The sequence below is a fragment of the Schistocerca gregaria genome, unplaced genomic scaffold (genome assembly GCF_023897955.1).
Source record: "Schistocerca gregaria isolate iqSchGreg1 unplaced genomic scaffold, iqSchGreg1.2 ptg000449l, whole genome shotgun sequence".
In the NCBI taxonomy this organism is placed as follows: domain Eukaryota; kingdom Metazoa; phylum Arthropoda; class Insecta; order Orthoptera; family Acrididae; genus Schistocerca; species Schistocerca gregaria.
In genome coordinates this window covers 394100-415026 of record NW_026061870.1, presented here as the reverse complement: position 1 = coordinate 415026, position 20927 = coordinate 394100, and the positions used below count along the sequence as shown (strand labels likewise).

Below are 20927 nucleotides of genomic sequence, written 5' to 3'. Positions count from 1 at the left end.
CCCACCAACGGCAAGGTCCATGGTTCATGGGGGGAGGGTTTTACAGCTATTGTGCAGTAATTTCTGAGTAATTTCTGTTTCTTTAGAAGTGTCTTTACAGTGACTGTTTACCATGGAGGGTCCCTCCCATTATGAACCGTTTTACTGGGTCAATAACTCTTTTGATTTTGAGCAATAGTTCCTCCACATGTTCCTGCCCTGTGCTGTAAGTTTCAATTTCCTGATTGAGATATGATACTACTGCTTTTTTTAATGTAGTTTACTGAACATATCTGTCTTCTTGCTTGTTTTGGTTGCCTTTGGTACTTTGGTAATAATTGTTACCACAACCATGTCATAAACACTGATAACCAGTTTCAATGTGGATGTCCTCCAGGAGGTTAGGTCTATTTCTTGCTATTAGATTCAATGTATTTCCATCATGCGTTTTGTTCCAAACTATCTAAACTAGGTAGTTTTTAGAGAAGGTATTTAATAATGTTTCACAATATGCCTTGTCATGCCCATCACTGACATAACTGTAATTTTCACAATTGATTGTTGGATGATTAAAGTATACGCCAATGATTACAGTATGAGTAAGGAACTTACATGTGAGCAAACTGAGGTTTTCTCCAAAGTTTTTGGTTGCGTCAGGTTGGGTGTCTCACACAAACAAAAATAGGAGTCTCACACAAACAGTCTCACATGCAGCTTCAATTTCTGTTTGGGTGGATTTGAGTTTGTTATCTACTGTGACAGATACACCACCTCCATTTCTCATTGGCCTATTCTTTTGGTATACACTTCAATTTTCCCCAAATATCTCACTGCTGTCAGTTTCAGGTGTCAGCCAGCTTTCTGTACCTAGTATTGTGTGAGCTTCACTGCTTTCCAGGAGTGCCTCAAACTCTGGCACTTTGTTGGGAATGGTTCGGCAGTTCACCAATAAGACTTTGATACACCTGTGGGAGGCATTTCTTTTGATCTTAGAACAGGTGCTTCTGGTTTTCCTATAGCTTTCATTACCTGGTTTGGATGGAGAGTTGCCTAATCTAAAAAAAAAAAAACCTTGTGTGTGCCCTGCACACAGTCAGCTACCTGAGTAGCAGCCTCTGGTGTGTAGTGCACACATGACTTGTTTAGGGGAACCCTACAGTTCTCAATCCTGTGTCGCCAAGTCCAGGAAGTCACAGCCTAGCTTGTCACAGAAACTTCGAAATCTCTGGTTCAGTCATTCCACTCGACTCAGAACCAAAGGACTGTGCTCAGTTCCGGGGACATTGCTGCAAATTCTTTGAAACTCTGTGTCCAAGGCTGGTCTTTTCAACCTTTTTTGCCAGTCGCTGGAATGATCCGAGTATGACCTACGAGTCCCTACGTCAGGTGTCATTTGTTCCAGCATGCACCACAATCTGTTCCTTCAGTGACTGGCGGAATAGCCTCTTCACCATTTTGAATGAGGCCTCCAGGCATACACAGTGAGTGGATCTGGTGTCCTTTCCTGTGCATTGCTGCCATTTCCCTAAGTGGTACCATCATTCACCATGCTTTAGAAGTGCCGACATTTGATAGACTCCTACCCTTCTGTGTTTGCCTCCTCTTGACACTGAACAAAACAAGTTTCCCTAAAAATAGTTGATGTGAATCTCACTGGCTCAGTTTCAGTGAAAAACAGCACCTAGAACTTGTCGGTTAGGGGCATCAATATAAGACACTGAGCTCTCCCTGGTCCTGTCCACACTTCACAGGACGCCTAGATTTACCATTAAAATGTCACTTGCAGTCAAGTGGAAGAGTAATGATAGGTCCCATACTTTCTACAGAGGAGACAGGATCTGCAGGAGAGGATAGTACTCTGAAGTATCTCTACTGTCAGTATCACAGTATACGACTCTCGGGAGCTTTTCAGCACTTCGATTCACAGCACTGCTAATTGTTTAGTATTAGTCAGGGCAATTTCCAGTTGCTTATGAATGTGAACCAACTTATCCCTTATTTGAGCACAGCATTCACAGTGGGGGTGCGTTGTAGTACAATACAGTGCATAAATAACTTTAATCTCTTGAGCTACGAAGTTGCTAATTCCATATAAGAGTTGAAGCAAACACATAAAATGAGATTTATCCTAAGGCAACAGAAAAATCTGTGGTAAAAATTATTAATTTCCTAAAACTTTTTGGGCTTAATCATGGTTATTATAGTTAATAAGTAGGATTCCGTCTTTATCTCAAAAGACAGATGCGAGCAACTTGTATGCTGATTGTTGTGTTTTGAACTTCTTTGGATGTGAACAACCACTGTTGATACATTCTTTGGGCTGTTTTTGTGTTACTGGATCGTAAGTGTATAATCATGTTTCATCCACAGTGTCAAGATGATCAAAAAATCCCACAAGATCTCGTCAAAATTAGACGAAAGCTTGCATGAAGAAACCATTTGTTCACACATTTGGTCTCCATTGAGACATTTGGGAACCTCTCTGGCTGAGCACTTTCTCACATTCAAAATAAATAATATGACCCACATGTGCTCGAGATATGCTGAGTGTCTGTGATATCTTGTTAGCAGTTATCCGTGGGAGTATTCAGTATCATGGAATGAACAGGATCCACAGTTTTCAGAACTGTGATTTTAGCAGGCCTTCCAGAAAACTCTTCATCTTCAGCGCCGAAATGCCCTGTATTAAATGCAGCAGTCCAAATCTTAATAGTGGAGAAGAAAGGGCAGTTACCACACGATGTGCCATACATATCATCATTAATTTGTTTGGCCATGTTTACTTTTGAAAAAGGGATGCTTAATCACAACACGATTCCCTTTGACTGTTAATTCTCTATTTTCTTGTGCCAAATTCCATTCAAACCTGCACAGAAGAATAAAAATCAATGTGACTACTGTGCATTTAGTGTCACACATAATGTAAAGAACAAGGTTTAAGGCCAAACAATGAGAATTAGCTTCATCTGTTTCAACTAGGAAAATCCAAGGACTTATCAGCACCCCCTTGCACACATTACAATCACATCATTTGAAACTGTTGCCCTTGTCACGCTGCCAGTTACTGCTTAACTCTCTGAAAACTCTAGAATTCCCTACCATCAGTTAAGGTGGCTGCTATTATAATGGTGTTGCTTGGTATCATTAGTATGGCATCAGTCGAGCCATACGTCAGAATTATGAAGTGCAATAAGAATCAAGTGATCATTTCAGTACTTGCCAATGACGCTAAAGGCTAATTTTTCAGTATGTTTCTGTGAATTAGAATAACAGAAGACCCTCATAGATTGTCAGTTTTGTTGCAAATCATATTTACAATGTGTTGATTGAATCGGCTTGACACGGGATAGAAGGGCTAGAGACATACAAAAATTAAAATCACTGCCAAACTGTCAAAATCAAACTGAACACAGATAGGTGCATGTGCACCTGCGAGGGGAGGACAGTGGCAGTGGCGTAAAGTTCCCTATCACCAGTCTTTGTGCCAACGTACTGTACGAAATTCCAAACCTCTCTGCAGATTCTTACGAAGTGAGATCGTGTTACACTGTCTTTCAGATGTTGACGTTAAGCTCAGTATCAGCCCCCCCCCCCCCCCCCCATCCCACACACCCCCACCCCGCAGTGCTGTTTGAAAGGAATAGGCTCTACGCCGGCACTGGGTTTCTTCTTGTCACAAGATCTGGCGGTCACGATTTCTCAACAGTCAACCCTTTCATCATTTCTCAACAGTCAACCCTATCGTCATTCAGAAAGGTGTAGGTGCGATTGCAAGACCAGTGAAATCTTGTACTCGGTTGGGCAACGGTGCCTAGCTGTTGGAGACAGAGAGCGCCTTCCAGGTCCAAAAATTACTTTGAGCCACTCTCTTACACACATTCCCTGTACGGGTGGAGGCCTACCGCACCGTGGCATGGTGTATATCAGGTCCCTCGGCGGACTAACTGATGAGGAGATTCTGTCTTTTCTCTCTGATCAGGGAGTGATGGCCATCCATCAGGTCGAGAAAAGGGTCGGCAAGGACCTCATATCGACCCCAATCGTATTCCTGACATTCGACAATGTGCAATTGCCTTCACAAATTAAAGCGGGTTATGAGATCATTTCGGTTCGGCCGTATATACCCAGCCCTACAAGGTGTTACCAATGTCAGCGGTTTAACGATACACGGCAGTCTTGTTTAAGGGCGGCTAAATGTGTTACCTGTGGCAGGGATGCCCATGAGGGTGACTGTCCACCTTGACTGTCCACCTCCATCCCTTCGTTTTGTCAACTGTAAGGGCGACCATGCTGCCTCCTATTGCGGCTGCCCCGTCTTCAAAGATGACCATCCGTCATATTTCTCCTTCTTTGACAACTCTCTTGACCGCCAATAAGGGCTATATGTCTCTGCCCTGTTACCTCCTGGAGTTCACTTTCGTCGCCTGCTTCAGTCACTTGATTTTACCCTCACTACGATTTTCGAGTGGGTGAGAGCGCGACGCCACCTTGGCTCCAGGCTCAGGTTCGCGTTCACCTTAAACTCAGCTCGCTCCCAAAGGAGAGGACCGCGGATTTGATATACCACTCAGGGTTTGTCGAACTTCGTACGAGGCTCGCTATCAACGTCTTTATTTACACAGATGGCTCTAAGACTGCTGCTGGCGTCAGGTGTGCCTTTGTCGTTGGAGATGATACTTTTCAATACCGGCTCCTTGGCCAGTGTTCAAGCTTTACAGCTGAGCTTTTTGCTCTCTATCAGGCTGTTCGGTATATCCACCGCCATCGTCATTCTCCCTATGTGATCTGCTCTGATTCTTTCAGTGCCATTCAGAGTCACCGTGACCCGTATTCGGACCACCGTCTCATGCAAAGAATTCAATGGTCCCTTCCGTCACTAGCTGATACCGGTGCTCGTGTCCCTTTTTTTTTGGGGGGGGGGGGGGGGGGATTCCTGGCCACGTTGGTGTGCCTGGGAATGAAGCTGCTGATGCTGCGGCCAAGGCTGCTGTCCTCCTGCCTCGGACAGCTTCCTTTTGTGTCCCATCAACTGATGTTAGTGGGATTCTTTGTTGGCGCATTTCATCATTGTGGCACGAGGCTTGGTCATCTCTCTCCATGAAAATAACCTTAGGGCCATCAAACCGATCCCAATGGCTCGGACGACCTCCTCACGCCCTTCCCAGTGAGAGAATGTCATTTTGGCCAGGTTGCGGATTGGGCATTGCCGATTTAGCCACCTCTATCTGTTGTCCCGGTGGAACCGCCCCACAATGCCCCTGTGGTCATCCATTGACGGTGCACCATGTTTTATTGTCCTATCCCCGTTTTATTCACTCTCGCGTTGTCCTGTGTCTGCCGTCTACCTTACAGGAACTTTTAGGTGATGACACTCGAGCAGCTGCTCGTGTCCTTCGTTTTTTACACTGACGGACTTGTCCAAAAAGATCTAACTCTTTTAGTTTGTTTCTCTGCGTCTTTGTAAGTACTTTATGATGTTGCCCCCCTTGCTTTTTTCTACACTATTAGTGCACTAACATTTGTGACTGGGTGCTAACGACCTTAGTAGTTGAGGGGGGGGGGGAAAAATGCGAGAGCCATGTTATTTCAAGCAATTTCAGGTAGTGATCATAAGTGTCATTAATGTTATTGGGTTGATGCATAAGTTCCTAGCATTTTTCTGTAAGCTGAATAAACACAACATAGACTTTAGTCATCAATAGTGTATTCTCTTCGCTATTTACAACAGTTTGCCAATGCTCGAATAACTGTTTCATTTCGTGGCTGTAGAAATCATATGATTTTGGGGTGAAGAATTCATTAGGCCATGTTTGGAGTGCATTTTCATCCGAAAAGGAAGTTCATAAAGTGAAAATCTGAGGTCGCAAGGTCAGGTGAATAAGGTTGGTGTGGAATGACTTCCCAACCCAGCTCCTGCACCGTGGTTTTTTGTCAGTCTAGTTGAATGCGTGTGGGCACTATCGTGGAGTATCATCACGTCATGCAGTCTTCATGGTCATTGTCCTTGGATTGCATCTGCAAGACATCTCAGTTGTCAACAATAAATGTCAGCAGTTATGGTTACACCTCGGGGAAGCAATTCATAGTACACCATACCATCACTGTTCCACTAGGTACGTAACATCATGCTTGGTGAAAGAGCACAGATGTTTGTATGGGGAGTTATTGCATTGTTAGGGCTCAATCCTGTCTTTTCTACTTGTGTTAGCATAAACACACCATTTCTTGTCACCAGTAACAATACAAGATAGGAATAGTCAGTGTTGTTCACAAGCCAATTGATGACGTACAAGCAGAGATGCATGTATAGCCACCAGCTGATTTTTGTGCTTTTCACTTAGAGCTTGTGGTACCGATACACCCAATTTTTGAACCTTCTCTATCAGATGCAAATGGCCCACAATGGTGGAATGATCATAGTTCATCACATTTGCCATTTCTCAAGTACACTGGCAGAGATAGTTGAGGATTAATGTGTTTAAATGATTCTCATCAAACTCCAAAGGTCTTCCTCAGTGTGAAGAGTCACGAATGTCAAAATAATCCTCCATAAAAAGATAAAACCAGTTTATTGCTACACTCCATGCGATGGCATTATCGCTGCACACAGCAAAATGTTTCAGACTGCCTCTGCCGCTGTCACTCCTCTATGGAACTCAAATGGAAGAATATGTTGGAAATGTTCCAATTTATCTACTTGGCAGTCCATTTTCTAGTCTCTCTAGCTCCACTCCCTATCTCTATGTGACAGAATGACAATATGTAAACTCAAATGGCAGCCGTGAACTACAAATAAAAAATGACAGTCTTAGAAAATAGATTAAGGAAAGGCAAACCTAGATTTGTGGCATTTGTGGACTTACAGAAAGCTTTTGACAATGTTGACTGGAATACTCTCTTTCAAATTCTAAAGGTGGCAGGGTTACAATACCGGGAGCAAAAGGCTATTTACAATTTGTACAGAAACCAGATGGCAGTTATAAGAGTCGAGGGGCATGGAAGGTGAGCAGCGGTTGGGAAGCAAGTGAGGCAGGGTTGTAGCCTGTCCCCGATGTTATTCAATCTGTATATTGAGCAAGCAGTAAAGGAAACAAAAGAAAAATTCGGAGTATGTATTAAAATCCTTGGAGAAGAAATAAAACCTTTAAGGTTCGCCAATGACATTGTAATTCTGTCAGAGACAGCAAAGGACTTGGAAGATCAGTTGAACGGAATGGACAGTGTCTTGAAAGGAGGATATAAGATGAACATCAACAAAAGCAAAATAAGGATAATGGAATTTAGTCGAATTAAATCGGGTGATGCTGAGGGAATCAGATTAGGAAATGGGACACTTCAAGTAGTAAAGGAGTTTTGCTATTTGGGAAGCAAAATAACTGATGATGGTTGAAGTAGAGAGGATATAAAAGGTAGACTGGCAATGGTAAGGAAAGCGTTTCTGAAGAAGAGAAATTTGTTAACATTGAGTATAGATATAAGCGTCAGGAAGTTGTTTCTGAAAGTATTTGTATGGAGTGTAGCCATGTATGGAAGTGAAACATGGACGATAAATAGTTTGGACAAGAAGAGAATAGAAGCTTTCGAAATGTGGTGCTACAGACGAATGCTGAAGATTAGATGGGTAGATCACATAACTAATGAGGAGGTATTGAATAGAATTGGGGAGAAGAGGAGTTTGTGGCACAACTTGACAAGAAGAAGGGACCAGTTGGTAGGACATGTTCTGAGGCATCAAGGGATCACAAATTTAGCACCAGAGGGCAGCGTGGAGGGTAAAAATCGTAGAGGGAGACCAAGAGATGACTACACTAAGCAGATTCAGAAGGATGTAGGTTGCAGTAAGTACTGGGAGATGAAGAAGCTTGCACAGGGTAGAGTAGCATGGAGAGCTGCACCAGACCAGTCGCAGGACTGAAGACAACAGCAACACAACATAAATTAACCCATAGTAACCAGAATATCAACATGCAAAGCAAAAATGCTTCAAACTTATGCACCGACCTAATACATCAGGGCAAACTTTTATTACATTTTGCAAAAATCTGGGTAATGATAAAAAAAGGGAGTACCTTCAAAAGCAATCAGTTAAGTATTAGGACACTGCAAGCACATGCCTGATCTGCATGCTGTTCACATGAGAGTAGTGTGCAGGAGGGAGGATAAATAATCTTTGCACAGCTCGGCAGAAATTGCCAAATATTTGTACTTTACCTCGCCTAATACCACCACTGCTTGCGTGGCTCACACAACTACCTGCAGATCACATGGATACGCAAAGGCCGTGAAGTTTCAGCATGCGCAGGCTCGATGTCCTTCTGTAGGTGTGTCACTGCATCATGGAATAGCTAATGGTCAAGTTTCGTTAAGCATGCGGAATGGGCCACGCGCTCATTAGGTCGCATTCTCCAAGTGCTCACCCACTTGGAAGAGAGTGATACTGAACTGCATGAACAGCAAGAGATAGGAATTGAGGGCACTCTTTTGGCTCCCCACACAGATGCAGCGCTCTATTAGATATAGGTGGAGTGCTCGCAACAGATCTTCAATTTACAGAAAAAGCAAAGAATTGATAGAATTATATCTATGAGGGGACAGGAGAGAATGGAGGATGAGAGCAAGGGAGTGAGTAGCAGAGATCCTCACAATGCCGGAGCACTGCATCTGCGGCATTGGCAGCACCCTGTGCAATGTGCGTGTACCATTGCTTAGTCACTTCACTGTTGTGATATCTGCACCTGCACACAGTCTCTGCAAACAGTTGTGAAGTATGTAGTAGAGGATGCCTGGCACAACAGCACACAGCAGTATTTCTGCTTAAATGCTTCTAGGTGTGCCACAATTTCTCAAAGCTTTACTTTGTGGTCCATCTGGGAGTGATACATAAATAATAGAAGAATACTTCTAGACTCTTTACTTAATTCTGATCCTTGAAACTTTGTAAGCAGGCTTTCATGGAGTAATTGACATCTGTTGTCAATAATTTGTCAATTCAGGCTGTCCTCCATTACTGTGACACTCTCCATCAAGTCAGACAAACCAGTGACCAATTGTGTTGCCCTTCTTTGTATATATTAGGTATCCACTTTTATTGCCATTTCATATGGGTTCCACACACTTGAGCAGTACTGCAAGATGGGATGCAGAAGTAAGTTGTAAGCAGTTTCCTTTGAAGAAAGAATTTTCATAATACATTGGAATGTGTACTGATATGAAATTTTCTGACAGATGTAAACTGTGTACCTAACCGGAATTCGAAACTGGGACATTTACCTTTCACAAGAAAGTACTCTACTGACTGAAAATCTGACTACAACACGTGACCTGCTTTCATACTTTTGTTTCTTACACATCTTTTCAATATCCTTTCTTCCATGAATGCTAGCCACGCAAGATATGCAGGAGCACTGTGAAATTGAGGTAGTGGCAGAAGTAAAGCTGTGAGGACAGGTCGTGAGTTGTGCTTGTATAGCTTCGTCGGTTGAAAATTTGCCAACAAAAGGCGAAGGTTCCAGGTTCGAGTCCCAGTCCAGCACACAGTATTACTCTGCCAGTAAATTTCAGTCTCCTTTGTAGACTAACTGCGTTTTCCCAGTATCCTCCTCATAGACTGAAGTCTGCTGCAGAAGCCACCAGTTTCTCGTCCACTCTGTTGTTCTCATCCGGCCATCCTGATTTAGGTTTTCCGCGATTTTCCTAAATTAAATTGCTTCCGGTAAATGCCGAGGTGGTTCCTGTGCAAGGGCACAGCTGACTTACTTCCACATCCTTCCCTTCTTTCACAGAACCAATGACCTCGCTGTTTGATCCCCCCCACCCCAAATTAACTGACTGACAACTCTGTTGGTAATTAGATGTGTGTAAGTTTGCATGACAATAGGTTTTCTGTTGTCTTTATCCTAAGTGACATTCTATTTTTATCATGTAGCACAAGTGTGTTACAAACAGACTCCTTTGTAGACTGATTGCAAATTGTTACACTCAGGTAATTTTTATGACTTGAGTGATTCAAGTTTTGGCTCACTGATGATGTAGTCATAGGATGTAATGTTTTTTGTATTTTGTGAAGTCCACAACTTCACATTTTTGAACATTTAAAGCAAGCTACCAATCTGTGCATCGCTTTGAATCACTTTGAAATCTGTTCAAGATCTGACTGGACATTTGTGCAGATTTTTTTGCACAGCATCGGGATGTCTGTGGTCCCTTACTTCCTTGTAAAGGGCCCCTATACCTGCCGCCAACACGCCACACACAGTTGAGTGGATGAGCGGTGGTATACTGTGCATTTCCTGCAGAGCAGACAGTGTCCATTGGAGAGGATAGTACATGAGCCACCTTTCATAGCTGTGGTACACAACAGTTGATGTTTCTTCCAACAGTACCTGTTCACCAATCGGAAGCAGCTTCCAATCTCACTCAATTTTAGTCAGAGCAATTTCAAGATGCGTACAAACAGCAAATAAACAACACGTGTGCAAGAACAGCATTAACTGCCGGGTGGCAGTTTATCTGTAATTCGTGATGCCATGTTCATCTAAACACTAAACTTTAAATTAGCCTCTTGAAGTTTGTTTTAACCTTTTATGCATCAATTCAGCAAATTTCCTTTAAGATCTGAAGCTACAACCAATAAAGAATAGATTTGTGTAAATAATGAAAGAAATGATGTGTACATGCAGTTTGAAGTGATGAAAACATTTGTACTGTGGCTGGGATTCAGACCTAGTCTCCTGATCACTAAGTAGATGCGCTAACCACTATGCCACCCTGACACATTGAGTTTGCACAACTGTACGGACCATCCTAGTATGTCTCTCTCCTCAATCCAATTTCCCATTCGCACATCAGCCCACTTGGTAAGCACCCTAAACTCAAACAACATTGCAGAGGCTCTCCAATGCAGCATTGAAAAAAACAGGTAACGTTGCATGAAACCGAAGCATAGGTATAGTAATCAAATTACACTCTATGGTTCCAGAGAACCTCCCATTTCGATGCCGAGGTGGTATTTCAGTAGAGTTGGAGAGGCTCTGCAGTTCCATTCGAGTTTAGGGAGAATACCAAGTAGGCTGAGACATGAATGGGAACTGGGATTGATGAGGGAGGAATATTAGCGTAGAATGAGATCTCATTCTGGAAACATCCCCCAGGCTGTGGCTAAGCCATGTCTCCGCAGTATCCTTTCAGGAGTGCTAGTTCTGCAAGGTTCGCTGGAGAGCTTCTGTAAAGTTTGGAAGGTAGGAGACGAGATACTGGCAGAAGTAAGGCTGTGAGGACCAGGCATGAATCGTGCTTTGGTAGCTCAGTGGTAGAGCACTGCAAAAGGCAAAGGTCCTGAGTTCGAGTCTCGGTCGGGCACAGAGTTTTAATCTGCCAGGAAGTTTCATATCAGTGCACACTCCGCTGCAGAGTGAAAATCTCATTCTGGAAACATTAACCAGGCTGTGGCTAAGCCATGCCTCCACAGTATCCTTTCTTTCAGGAGTGCTAGGTCTGCAAGGTTTGCAGTTTGGAAGGTAGCAGACGAGATACTGGCAGAAGTAAGGCTGTGAGGACTGGGCATGAGCCTTGCTTTGGTAGCTCAGTTGGTAGAGCACTTGCCCGCGAAAGGCAAAGGTCCTGAGTTTGAGTCTCGGTTGGGCATACAGTTTTAATCTGCCAGGAAGTTTAATATTAGGGTAGTCCGTGCAATTCTGCAAAGCCACTGTGCCATGATGGCGTAGTGGTTAGCACATGTGGCTAGTGAGTCGGAGACCTGGGTTCGAATGCCAGGCTAAGTACAAATTTTCATTCATTGCTTCAGTCTGCATATGTGTATCTTAGACTTGAAAAGATCTGTGAAACCATTTAGTTTCATTTGATAGTGAGAGAAAAACTTGATAGAAAATTTAGATTCCTTGAGGATAACTTTGTTTTACACTGTTGTCAAGGTTGTCCTCACTAACAGGCGGGTGTAACAGAGTTGAAAACTGTTGACAGTATATACTACTATTGTTGAAGCAGGAAACTAAAGAGAACTTAATATCACAGTCACAATATGTGTAAAACACAGTATTACAACACAGCAACTGAATCCGCAACAAATAAGACTACATCTTACAGTAAAATTTCAAACGCCGACTTCAAAGAAACCGACAATTGAGTGGGGAAAAAATGGAGTTATTACACTAACCGTATAAGTACCTACACTAGTAAGGGGGAAACGATTTTCTTAAAATATATTTTCTGCCAAAGTTAACAGAATATACAACTTACAGCACACCATTTTATTGCAAATTTTTTTACACACACTATTTCTTGAGTGTCCATATCTTGGCACTTATTTGTACTCCTCGTATTTGCCACTTAGTTACATTACTCATTTTATTGCAGAGGTGGACGAACAGGCAATGTCATACAGTTCTCCAGCAAAGTCACTGACTGTGTTGTGTTTCACAGCAGCAAAAAATGTGCCTCAGTACCTGTTCATGGGCAATGGTGTCCTGTACTTCACTCTCCAAAATGGCAGAAAAGTAAGTCCGAGGCTTCTCTATCACTAGATCCTCACATATGTGCATGTTTTTTCAACTTGTTTTCAATGTTGTATCCCCCATCCTTAGGAGGCAGGCTCTGCATTCTCTGCTGTTATCCAAGCCATGCAGAATTTAGATATGGTAGCTGTTGTTCGAAGAGTTTATCAGAGTAACTATGACCCCTGTGTGGGTGTGCTTTTCCCAAAGATTGAAGACGGATTCGAGGTAAGCTGAAAGGTAAAATATTTTGTAAAATTAATTTTTAAATTTTTTCCGCATTGGCTTGTAGGTTTTTCTTCTTTGCATAATTTTCGTGTGTGCTGGTTAACATTTCTTGATATCTTATACTTAATCTACATAATCTACATATATTTCACAACTAATTTTACTAATTGTTAGTCAGACACACACACACACACACACACACACACACACACACACACACACACACACACACACACACACACACACACACACACACGAGTCATGTAGACATTTTCTTTAAAAGACGTCATAGTTGCCATTGATTATAGAAATTATCTATTTTTTACTATTGCAATTCAGACCTTAAGTTAATTATCAATAGGTATAGTACAAAAGACTGTCAGCAAGTGTCAGATTTTAAAAATCATCTGACATGTACACGTCATCACTGTGTCTGAGCCTGTTAACAATGTTATAGCCTTTAACATAAATCCCAAAAAGTTACTGTTCTCATGTAAACAGTGTACAAGAATAGTAGTTTGTTGGGATTTATGTTAAAAATGGTGACATTGTTAATGGGCTCAGGCACGATGATGGCATTTTTGAAGTTTGACGTGTGATGAAGCACAGTCCTATACAGTGTACCACTTGATAATGGCTGAAATGCCTAAATTGGAATAATGAAAATACCTGTAAATAATTTGTACAGTCAGTGTCAACTACATTGTCTTTGGAAAACAAACTTTTTTTTATAGCAAATACATTTGGCATTCAACATAACTGTGGCAGGAAGAGAACCTCGTACCACCAAAAGTACTTGCTAGTGCACAGCAGTTAAACACTCATCACAGGGTGAACTATGTTTGGACAGAAATTTTTGATACACATTAATAACACTCAACAATAATTTATTAAATGATACATTGCACTGTTGAACTTTAGCATGAAGGTGAGGCATGGCAGTGTTGTTAAAAGTTCATTCGCACTTCTAAGCGTGACCACTGATCTGTTTCTGAATTCAGTGAACAATGGCTAACTTAACTAGTGGTTTTTTCAGTTGGGCTGTGCTGGTTATGGCAGTAAGTCAGTCCTGATGTTGCATTGGGACACTGTTCATAAACCTAATGTGACCTGCAGCAGGTATTGATCAGATGCTGTATCAATCCCTGAGTTGGTCTCTAGTCCATTTATAACCACTGTTGACAGATGAATGTTCACTTGAGGACTATTTTTGTATCATCAGGCAATGGTGCCCTTTCAGTGTATGGCTCAGTACTCTCTCTTCTGGTGTCCCTCGTTTGAAGTGGCCAAGCAGCTGATAACTGAAATATTCCATGTGTAAATTTTGTGCAATCTTGTTCCCTTTGACTGAGTTATATGTCCACTTAAAGGTACATTGGTAGTGCATATAAGGTTGAACCGTGCTAGATGTAAAGTTTCAACATGTTCTACTTACCACTGTGAAGTCCTCTGTTACTTGTAAACCGACACAGCAGAATTAAGAATTTTTTTACGATCCATAAGACGTGTGGATAATGCACATTTGGCAAGTTCAAACTTTCTGGCAGTTGTCCTTTCCTTCAGTACACATCAGTTTGCTTCCTTCAGGATTTTTAAGTTTTATTTGCAGATCTATGCTTGCTTCCTATCAGTCATGACCCCTCTTTTACTGCTGGCAACTTAACGTTTCTCGCACTTGCTCACTCCTCAAGAAAAAGAAAATCCAATTTCAACATAGAATTGAATTTGTAGATCAAAGCCTATCATTCATGGTGTCGGAGTTGCAATTGTTACTTATGCAGCTCTTAACAGTGAGCGTGTGGTGGAGTTGAAAGTTCGGGTTAAATGAAAAAAAATCTAATGATGTAATGAACTAAAAACAGTTCACAATTGAGAAGTGTTTTCACAAAATTCACTTCTTTTTTAAAATAAAATAGCTTTTTTTAAAAATAAAATAGATTTTTTTTTTCTTTAACACCTACTGTTCATCTTCCTCTTCAAGCCGATGCGGCAGGCTTTATTCTGCACTTATAGAACATAGAATATAATCTGTTTCTGCAAATCTCACCTCAAGCGCATGTAGGAGTTTTTTCAAAACTTGCTGGGTGCTACTTGATTTGCCAAAGACGTTAGAGGTACCGTATTTTACGGATTGTAAGTTACACTTTTCTCTTCAAAAATTGCCTCCAAAATTCAGGGGCATCTTATATTTGAAATTAATATAAAAATTTGCAGTGTTTGATTTAAAATTCCCGCCAATCTTAAAAATGGCCATACAATCGATGCCGCAGGAGACCTTTCTTTGTCTGGCAACAATGGCTTCAACTGGCAGCAGTGGTGCACAAATGTGACAAACATGAGTTGCGGCAATTCACAAGCTTGCTAACACTGTCTCCCTCCCACTCCATCATCACAAACCCAGAACACTGTCTAGCCTATGATGCGTCATTGCAGTGTACGGTGTCAGTGAACTTGAATTGATTTGTGTTATCAGTAACAATACAATATTTTTGTTAGTAGCCAGTTTCATAATGTAAAAAAATAAAAGGTATTCATGTGGTGTGTGCTATAAATTTAAAGTAATAGCATATGCATAACAACATGGGAGCAGACCTGCTGCGCGGCATTTCAGCCAGCCACTCACAGAAAAAACCATTCACGATTAGCGGGCTAGTAAAGAAGAACTGAAAAAATGAGGAAGACTAAATGTGCGAATAGAGGACTGAATGCAAAATGGCCAAAACAAGATAGTGATGTATAGAAATTGATTCATGGACATTATCAAAGTGCCACTGGAATTAATACAAGAATGACTCAAATACATGTTAGAGCTACGGTGGGACTTAACAGTCTTATAGTATGGAGTTGGTAGGTGCTACAGGTTTATGAAGCATGTGAACCAAAACCAAAGTATCTCAGAAAATGCCACAAGAATATGAAGAGAAAATATTATCTTTTGATTACTTTATTATTCAGTATTGAAAGAAAACCAGTATGCAACTAAGCCAAGTAGCAAATATGGACGAAACTCCTCTGATATTTGATGTACCGAGTAACAGATCTGTCCCATGAAAGGTGCTAAAACTGTAACTATGAGAACAAGTGGACATAAAAAAAAATAACTACACTATTGTCCTTTCAAGTTGTGCTGATGATACTAAACTTTATTCAGTGCTCATTTTCAGGCAGAAAGAATGCCAAAACTTTCTGTAATACCGCCAGGTGTTGTTGTTCACATACATGACGAGGGTGGGATGAACAAGGATGATATGAATTTGTGGATTAGTAGTGTATGGCAGAGAAGGAAAGGTGCTTTATTGAATAAGTGTTCTCTTCTTGTGCTAGATCAGTTTAATAGTCATTTTAAAAATTCTGCAAAAGAGAAATTGAGACAGGGATATGTAGACCTTTCTATATTTTTGGGAGGACTTATCATACTTCACAATTGCAGCCCCTTGATGTCGCAATAAATAAACCATTAAAGTGTATGAGAGAGAGGAATGGAACAAATGAATGATGGATGAATTCATGCCAAAAGGAGCTTTAAAACAACCCACAAACAAGTGTGTCAGTGGATAAAACAGATGTGGAAAGGACATCGTTGTTAAATCTTTCATGAAGCGTGGACAAATAACAAAGATAGCATGGAAGACTGTCTTATATATGAAGAGGACAGCAATGAAGAGGAAGAAGAAGAAGAGTAAGAAGTAGAAAGTTCTGATGGTAGTTTTCAGGGATTTTAAAGGTCAATTCAGTTTTATAAACTAAGATTTTTTTTAAAATTTTAATCTGGCTTTGCATTCTAATAATAAAAATATTATTTAAAAAAAAATGGTTAAAGGTTAAGATGCATCTTATAGCCTGTAGTGTATTATAGCCCTTGAAAAATCTATATTCTTCAGTAGATACAGCAAGCAAGATGCATTGCTTCTGTCATACATGGAAATCTGAGCATCAGCTGAATGTGTTGTAGATTCCATTCAGGCTAAGGCTTTTAAATCGCTGTCTGTCAGGTATGAGATAAAACTTAGAGGTGGATTGCAAATACCAATTTTTGCTGCTACATTTCAAAAAATAACACGTATATCGTGGGATCGCATAGTCCGAATTGCTCAGCACTGCACGACGTGAACAAAGATGTGGCTCAAGAGCAACTTAAGCTGACCTAGTTATGATCTAAGAAGTGAAACAGCACATTTTGAAGTGTAAGTGTAGAGTGTCTCATTACAGCTGAGAGAAAATACGTAGGTCATATTTGCCCAAACATTACATGTAAATATAATGTGGGAAAATTTTTGCAAATACAAAGACAACTGGGTAATAAAAGCTGTTGTGAGTCATAATTTAAGACACTGTTTTATAAGAATTTTAATCTCGGCTATGTTTACCCTCACAATGACACCTGTTCAACGCGCAAGGATCTCCAACAGAAAATAGAGATAGCAGAAAATGAAGAGTGCCAGGAAGTGTGTAAAATTAACAAATACTCTGAGGACACCATAAAAATTGTCTTCAACATGCAACGAAATGCAATGAAGTGAACCTCTGACAAACCTCTGGAGAAGTATTTTTACACCCAACAGATATGCTCCAGTAATCTGATTGGTGATACATGAATCAAAACAAGAGGATTGAAACTTGACTTTTTTTCAGGCTCAAGCAACAGCCAGAACAAGAATTCTAAAAAGCTCTGTGTTCTGCCACATTTTATGAAATGCGCAAGAGTGTTCTCTGAACTTACCCACTGTTTTCTTATTTGTGGACACAGTTTCATATCACTGGATCATGTATTCGATAGAATTGAGAAGGAATATCTGAATAAAGAAGAGATCATACCACCTTGTGAGTACAGGAATATTTTGACGAAGTTTGGAAAAGTGCTGGTGTGGGGAGGAGACTGGTTTTCCTACAGATTCAGATGGATTTCTAATGAAATATTGGAATCTACCTTGCCTTTCTAATCGTTGGATACATGAGCAATAACTTACAGATGAACCAGTGGTGAGATTGTGTGTGGTGTTAAAACGACTTATTTCTGTAGATCACAAGTTGTTATGATGTTTAGAAGGACATGCGTTCGTTCAAAGCATGAAAGATGCAGCAGTTATTCCCAAGATAAACAATATGAGTACAGAAAAGAAGGGTGCACCGAAACTAATGTGTTTCCATACCAATACTAAGGATGCAGTGATTTTCTACAATGACACACTCTCTGCAGGTGGTGAGAAATATGAAGATCATGGCAGTTCACAGAGAATTTATGAGGGTGAAGTCCCCTGAAAATACGTAGAAGAGAAAAAAGAAATATTATTTTAAAACTTAAATGTAAAAAACAGGCATTTAATATTCAGGTGTCACTGATCTAGTTTGAGTGTAAAGCAAGTTTTGAACAAGAAAATTGTTTTTCTTCTTCCAGGAGTTGATAAACTATGAAAAATTTTGTGTATATGCAAACACTATCATAAACTTTTCCAGAACTGTACAAAATTTGTTAGTTGTAAAATTTTCTTCCCTCTAAACTTACTTGTCAATTAAATAAACCTGTCTTCTATAAAATGTTATTTTTTGCATAAAGTGAGTCCTGCAAAAATATTGCTCAATTTGTGATGGTCAAAAGTCGTGTTAATCAATAAAACTTTCTGTAAGATAACATACATCAGTGTCGAGAGTGAAATCTTGTTCATGTTAACTAAGTGTACCCTTAAGTGAGTTTGTACTGCCCCTAGACAGGGAGAGGGATATTTTGGGACAGGTTAAAAAAAGGGCAGCAATTTTGTCACATAAATTTAGAGTTACCTACCAGAAAACCTGTCCCATAATTTTATAGTTTTCTCTAGTGAATTTTCTTTTTGATACAGATCATAATTATATTTTGTTTATGAATTTGTGATGGTGTAATTGCCATGCTGACATTTTATATGATACATGAGATTTCTGTTTTCTTCTGTTAACATTTTTTTTCTTCTCAATTTTAACAGTATCTTGTATACACAGAGCTACCATTTGCAGAGGACGTTCGTGATGACTTGATTCTTGAACCATTGGATCGAGAGATAAATGCTCTGACACCTGAGCAACTGAATGTTGTAGACGAACTGATTGATTCCATGGACTTAATGTGAGTGTGTGCCCTTCAGTTGTTACATAAGGAGACAAGTCTCTTTGTATTTTTCCTGTTTTTTATGCAAAAAGTCTTTTTTACATTATGGATACAGTCAGTCTTTCACCCACTCAGTTGCTACGTCAATTGGTGTAACTGTGGTATGACAACAGCTTTTCTGTGGACAGAGAACTTCTTATGCTAACTGACATTGTGTGAATTTCCTAAGCTTTAACTGTGTGACTGTGACATTCTAATTTTTAAGGACCTTTTTATTACTATGAAGAAACTTCCGAAAATGCATTGCAGTTATTATTTTGTAGCTTACCTTTGCAACCAGTGGTGTTAGAATGAAGAGTCATCCTTTGTATTCTAAGGAGCAATTTCTATCCATTTTCTTTCTTTCCTTCATCATCATCATCATCATCTTCTTCTTCTTCTTCTTGTTATTGTTATTGTTGTTGTTGTTGTTGCTGTTGCTGCATTTCTCAAAAATACTTGAAAAATCCCACTTTGAAGATTTTTGAGCACTGCTAAGTACTAAACAGTTTGAGCAATGTGACAGAGGATCCAGGAGCTGGATGCATATCGTGTAAGTCTTGTACTTGAAATGGTCACTGGTTCATTTGTTGCTAGTACCAACATTTCTTTATTAGTTTTTTTCCCTCTGTTTTTATTATGAAATGAAAATATTAATAACCTTGAATCATAACTTTTGTAATGATCATTATCCTTTATATTAGAAATTGCATGATAAGAAATTAAAATTTAATACATAGATCTGAAATGTCTAATTGTTAAATAAAGGAGGTAAGTTGCTAATCACCATATAGCGGAGATGCTGAGTCGCGATAGGCACAATAACAAGATTCACACAATCATAGCTTTCGGCCATTAAGGCCTTTGTCAGGAGTACACACACACACACACACACACACACACACACACACACACACACACACACACACACACACACACAGCAAGCGCAACTTGCCCACACATCTGCAGTCTCAAAGAGCTGAAACTACACTGCCTTTTTATTTTATTTTTTATTTGATGTTTTGCTTTTTTTAAACAAATTCTAATGTGTTGTGAATACCTTCATCAATATGTTTGTTTACACATTTTCCAGTCACTGGAAGCAGCCACACCCATTAAATATCCGGTGAATGTGTACAGAGCAATTTAAAGTAGAATGCTGATATAAAGCTAATGACAGGTAAGGCAAATGCCAGACTGAGACACATTGAAAGAACACTCAGGGAGTGTAGTTCACTCTCTGAGGAGGTATTTTACAAAACCTCCTCTCATTGTATACTTGAGTATTGCTTACAAGTTTGGGACACTTACCAGAAAATATTTATAGGTTAAATAGAGAAGATCCAAAGAAGAGCAGCATATTTGATCACACATTCATGTAGTAAGTGTGATATTGTCATCGAGATGCTTGTTCAACTCCAGTGGCTGGCGCTATAAGAGAAGTGTCAGGCATTGCAAGAGAAGTGTCAGGCATTGTGAGGCAGGTCTCAGTTAAAATTCTGAGGGTGTATGTGTCAAGAAGGGTCAGTCAATATATTCTTCCTCCTGTGCATATTTTGCAAGAGGAATGAAGGCAAGGTTGAAGATTTAAGCTAATATGGACGCTTAACAACAATCGTGACTGGAATAGGAAACGTGGGAAGTGACAGCTACGAGGTGGAATCCAAAATTTTTGGGACTGGTGCTGCCATATGGAAAGTAGGAGTAGTAGGTCTTTGCACCAGTAGGTGGTGAGAGCTGCATATCTGATGAGTCAGTGTGTGGAGTGGCATTCAGCTAGGAGGACGTGTTACATGTCCATAGTGATTCCCTTAACACTCTGTGGTAGGTGTGTGGTAATTTTACGATGGATCCATGAACAGAAAAGCGCATCTGTATCAAATTCTGTGCAAATCTCGGGAAAAGTGCTTCAGAGACCCCTGCAACGATTCAACAAGTGTTTGGGGGACAGAGCATGAGCCGTGCACATGTGTTTGAGTGGACGTTGAAGATGGTGCTCACACTGGAAGACCCTTTAGCCGCACAACACCAGACATTGTTGCCAAACTTCAACAGTTTGTTCATGCGGATCGATGTCAAACCATTCAAGATCT

At 40.4% G+C, this 20927-nt stretch overlaps 1 protein-coding gene across 1 annotated transcript in view; it reads left to right on the top strand.

The window, feature by feature from the left end:
- Positions 1–20927, top strand: part of LOC126312744 (X-ray repair cross-complementing protein 5-like) — a 151416-nt gene that overhangs the window by 98611 nt on the left and 31878 nt on the right. Inside the window, exons 8-10 of the mRNA XM_049992242.1 lie at positions 12352–12491; positions 12579–12716; positions 18674–18813. Coding sequence (XP_049848199.1) covers positions 12352–12491; positions 12579–12716; positions 18674–18813 — 418 coding nt within the window. The remainder of the gene's footprint in view (positions 1–12351; positions 12492–12578; positions 12717–18673; positions 18814–20927) is intronic.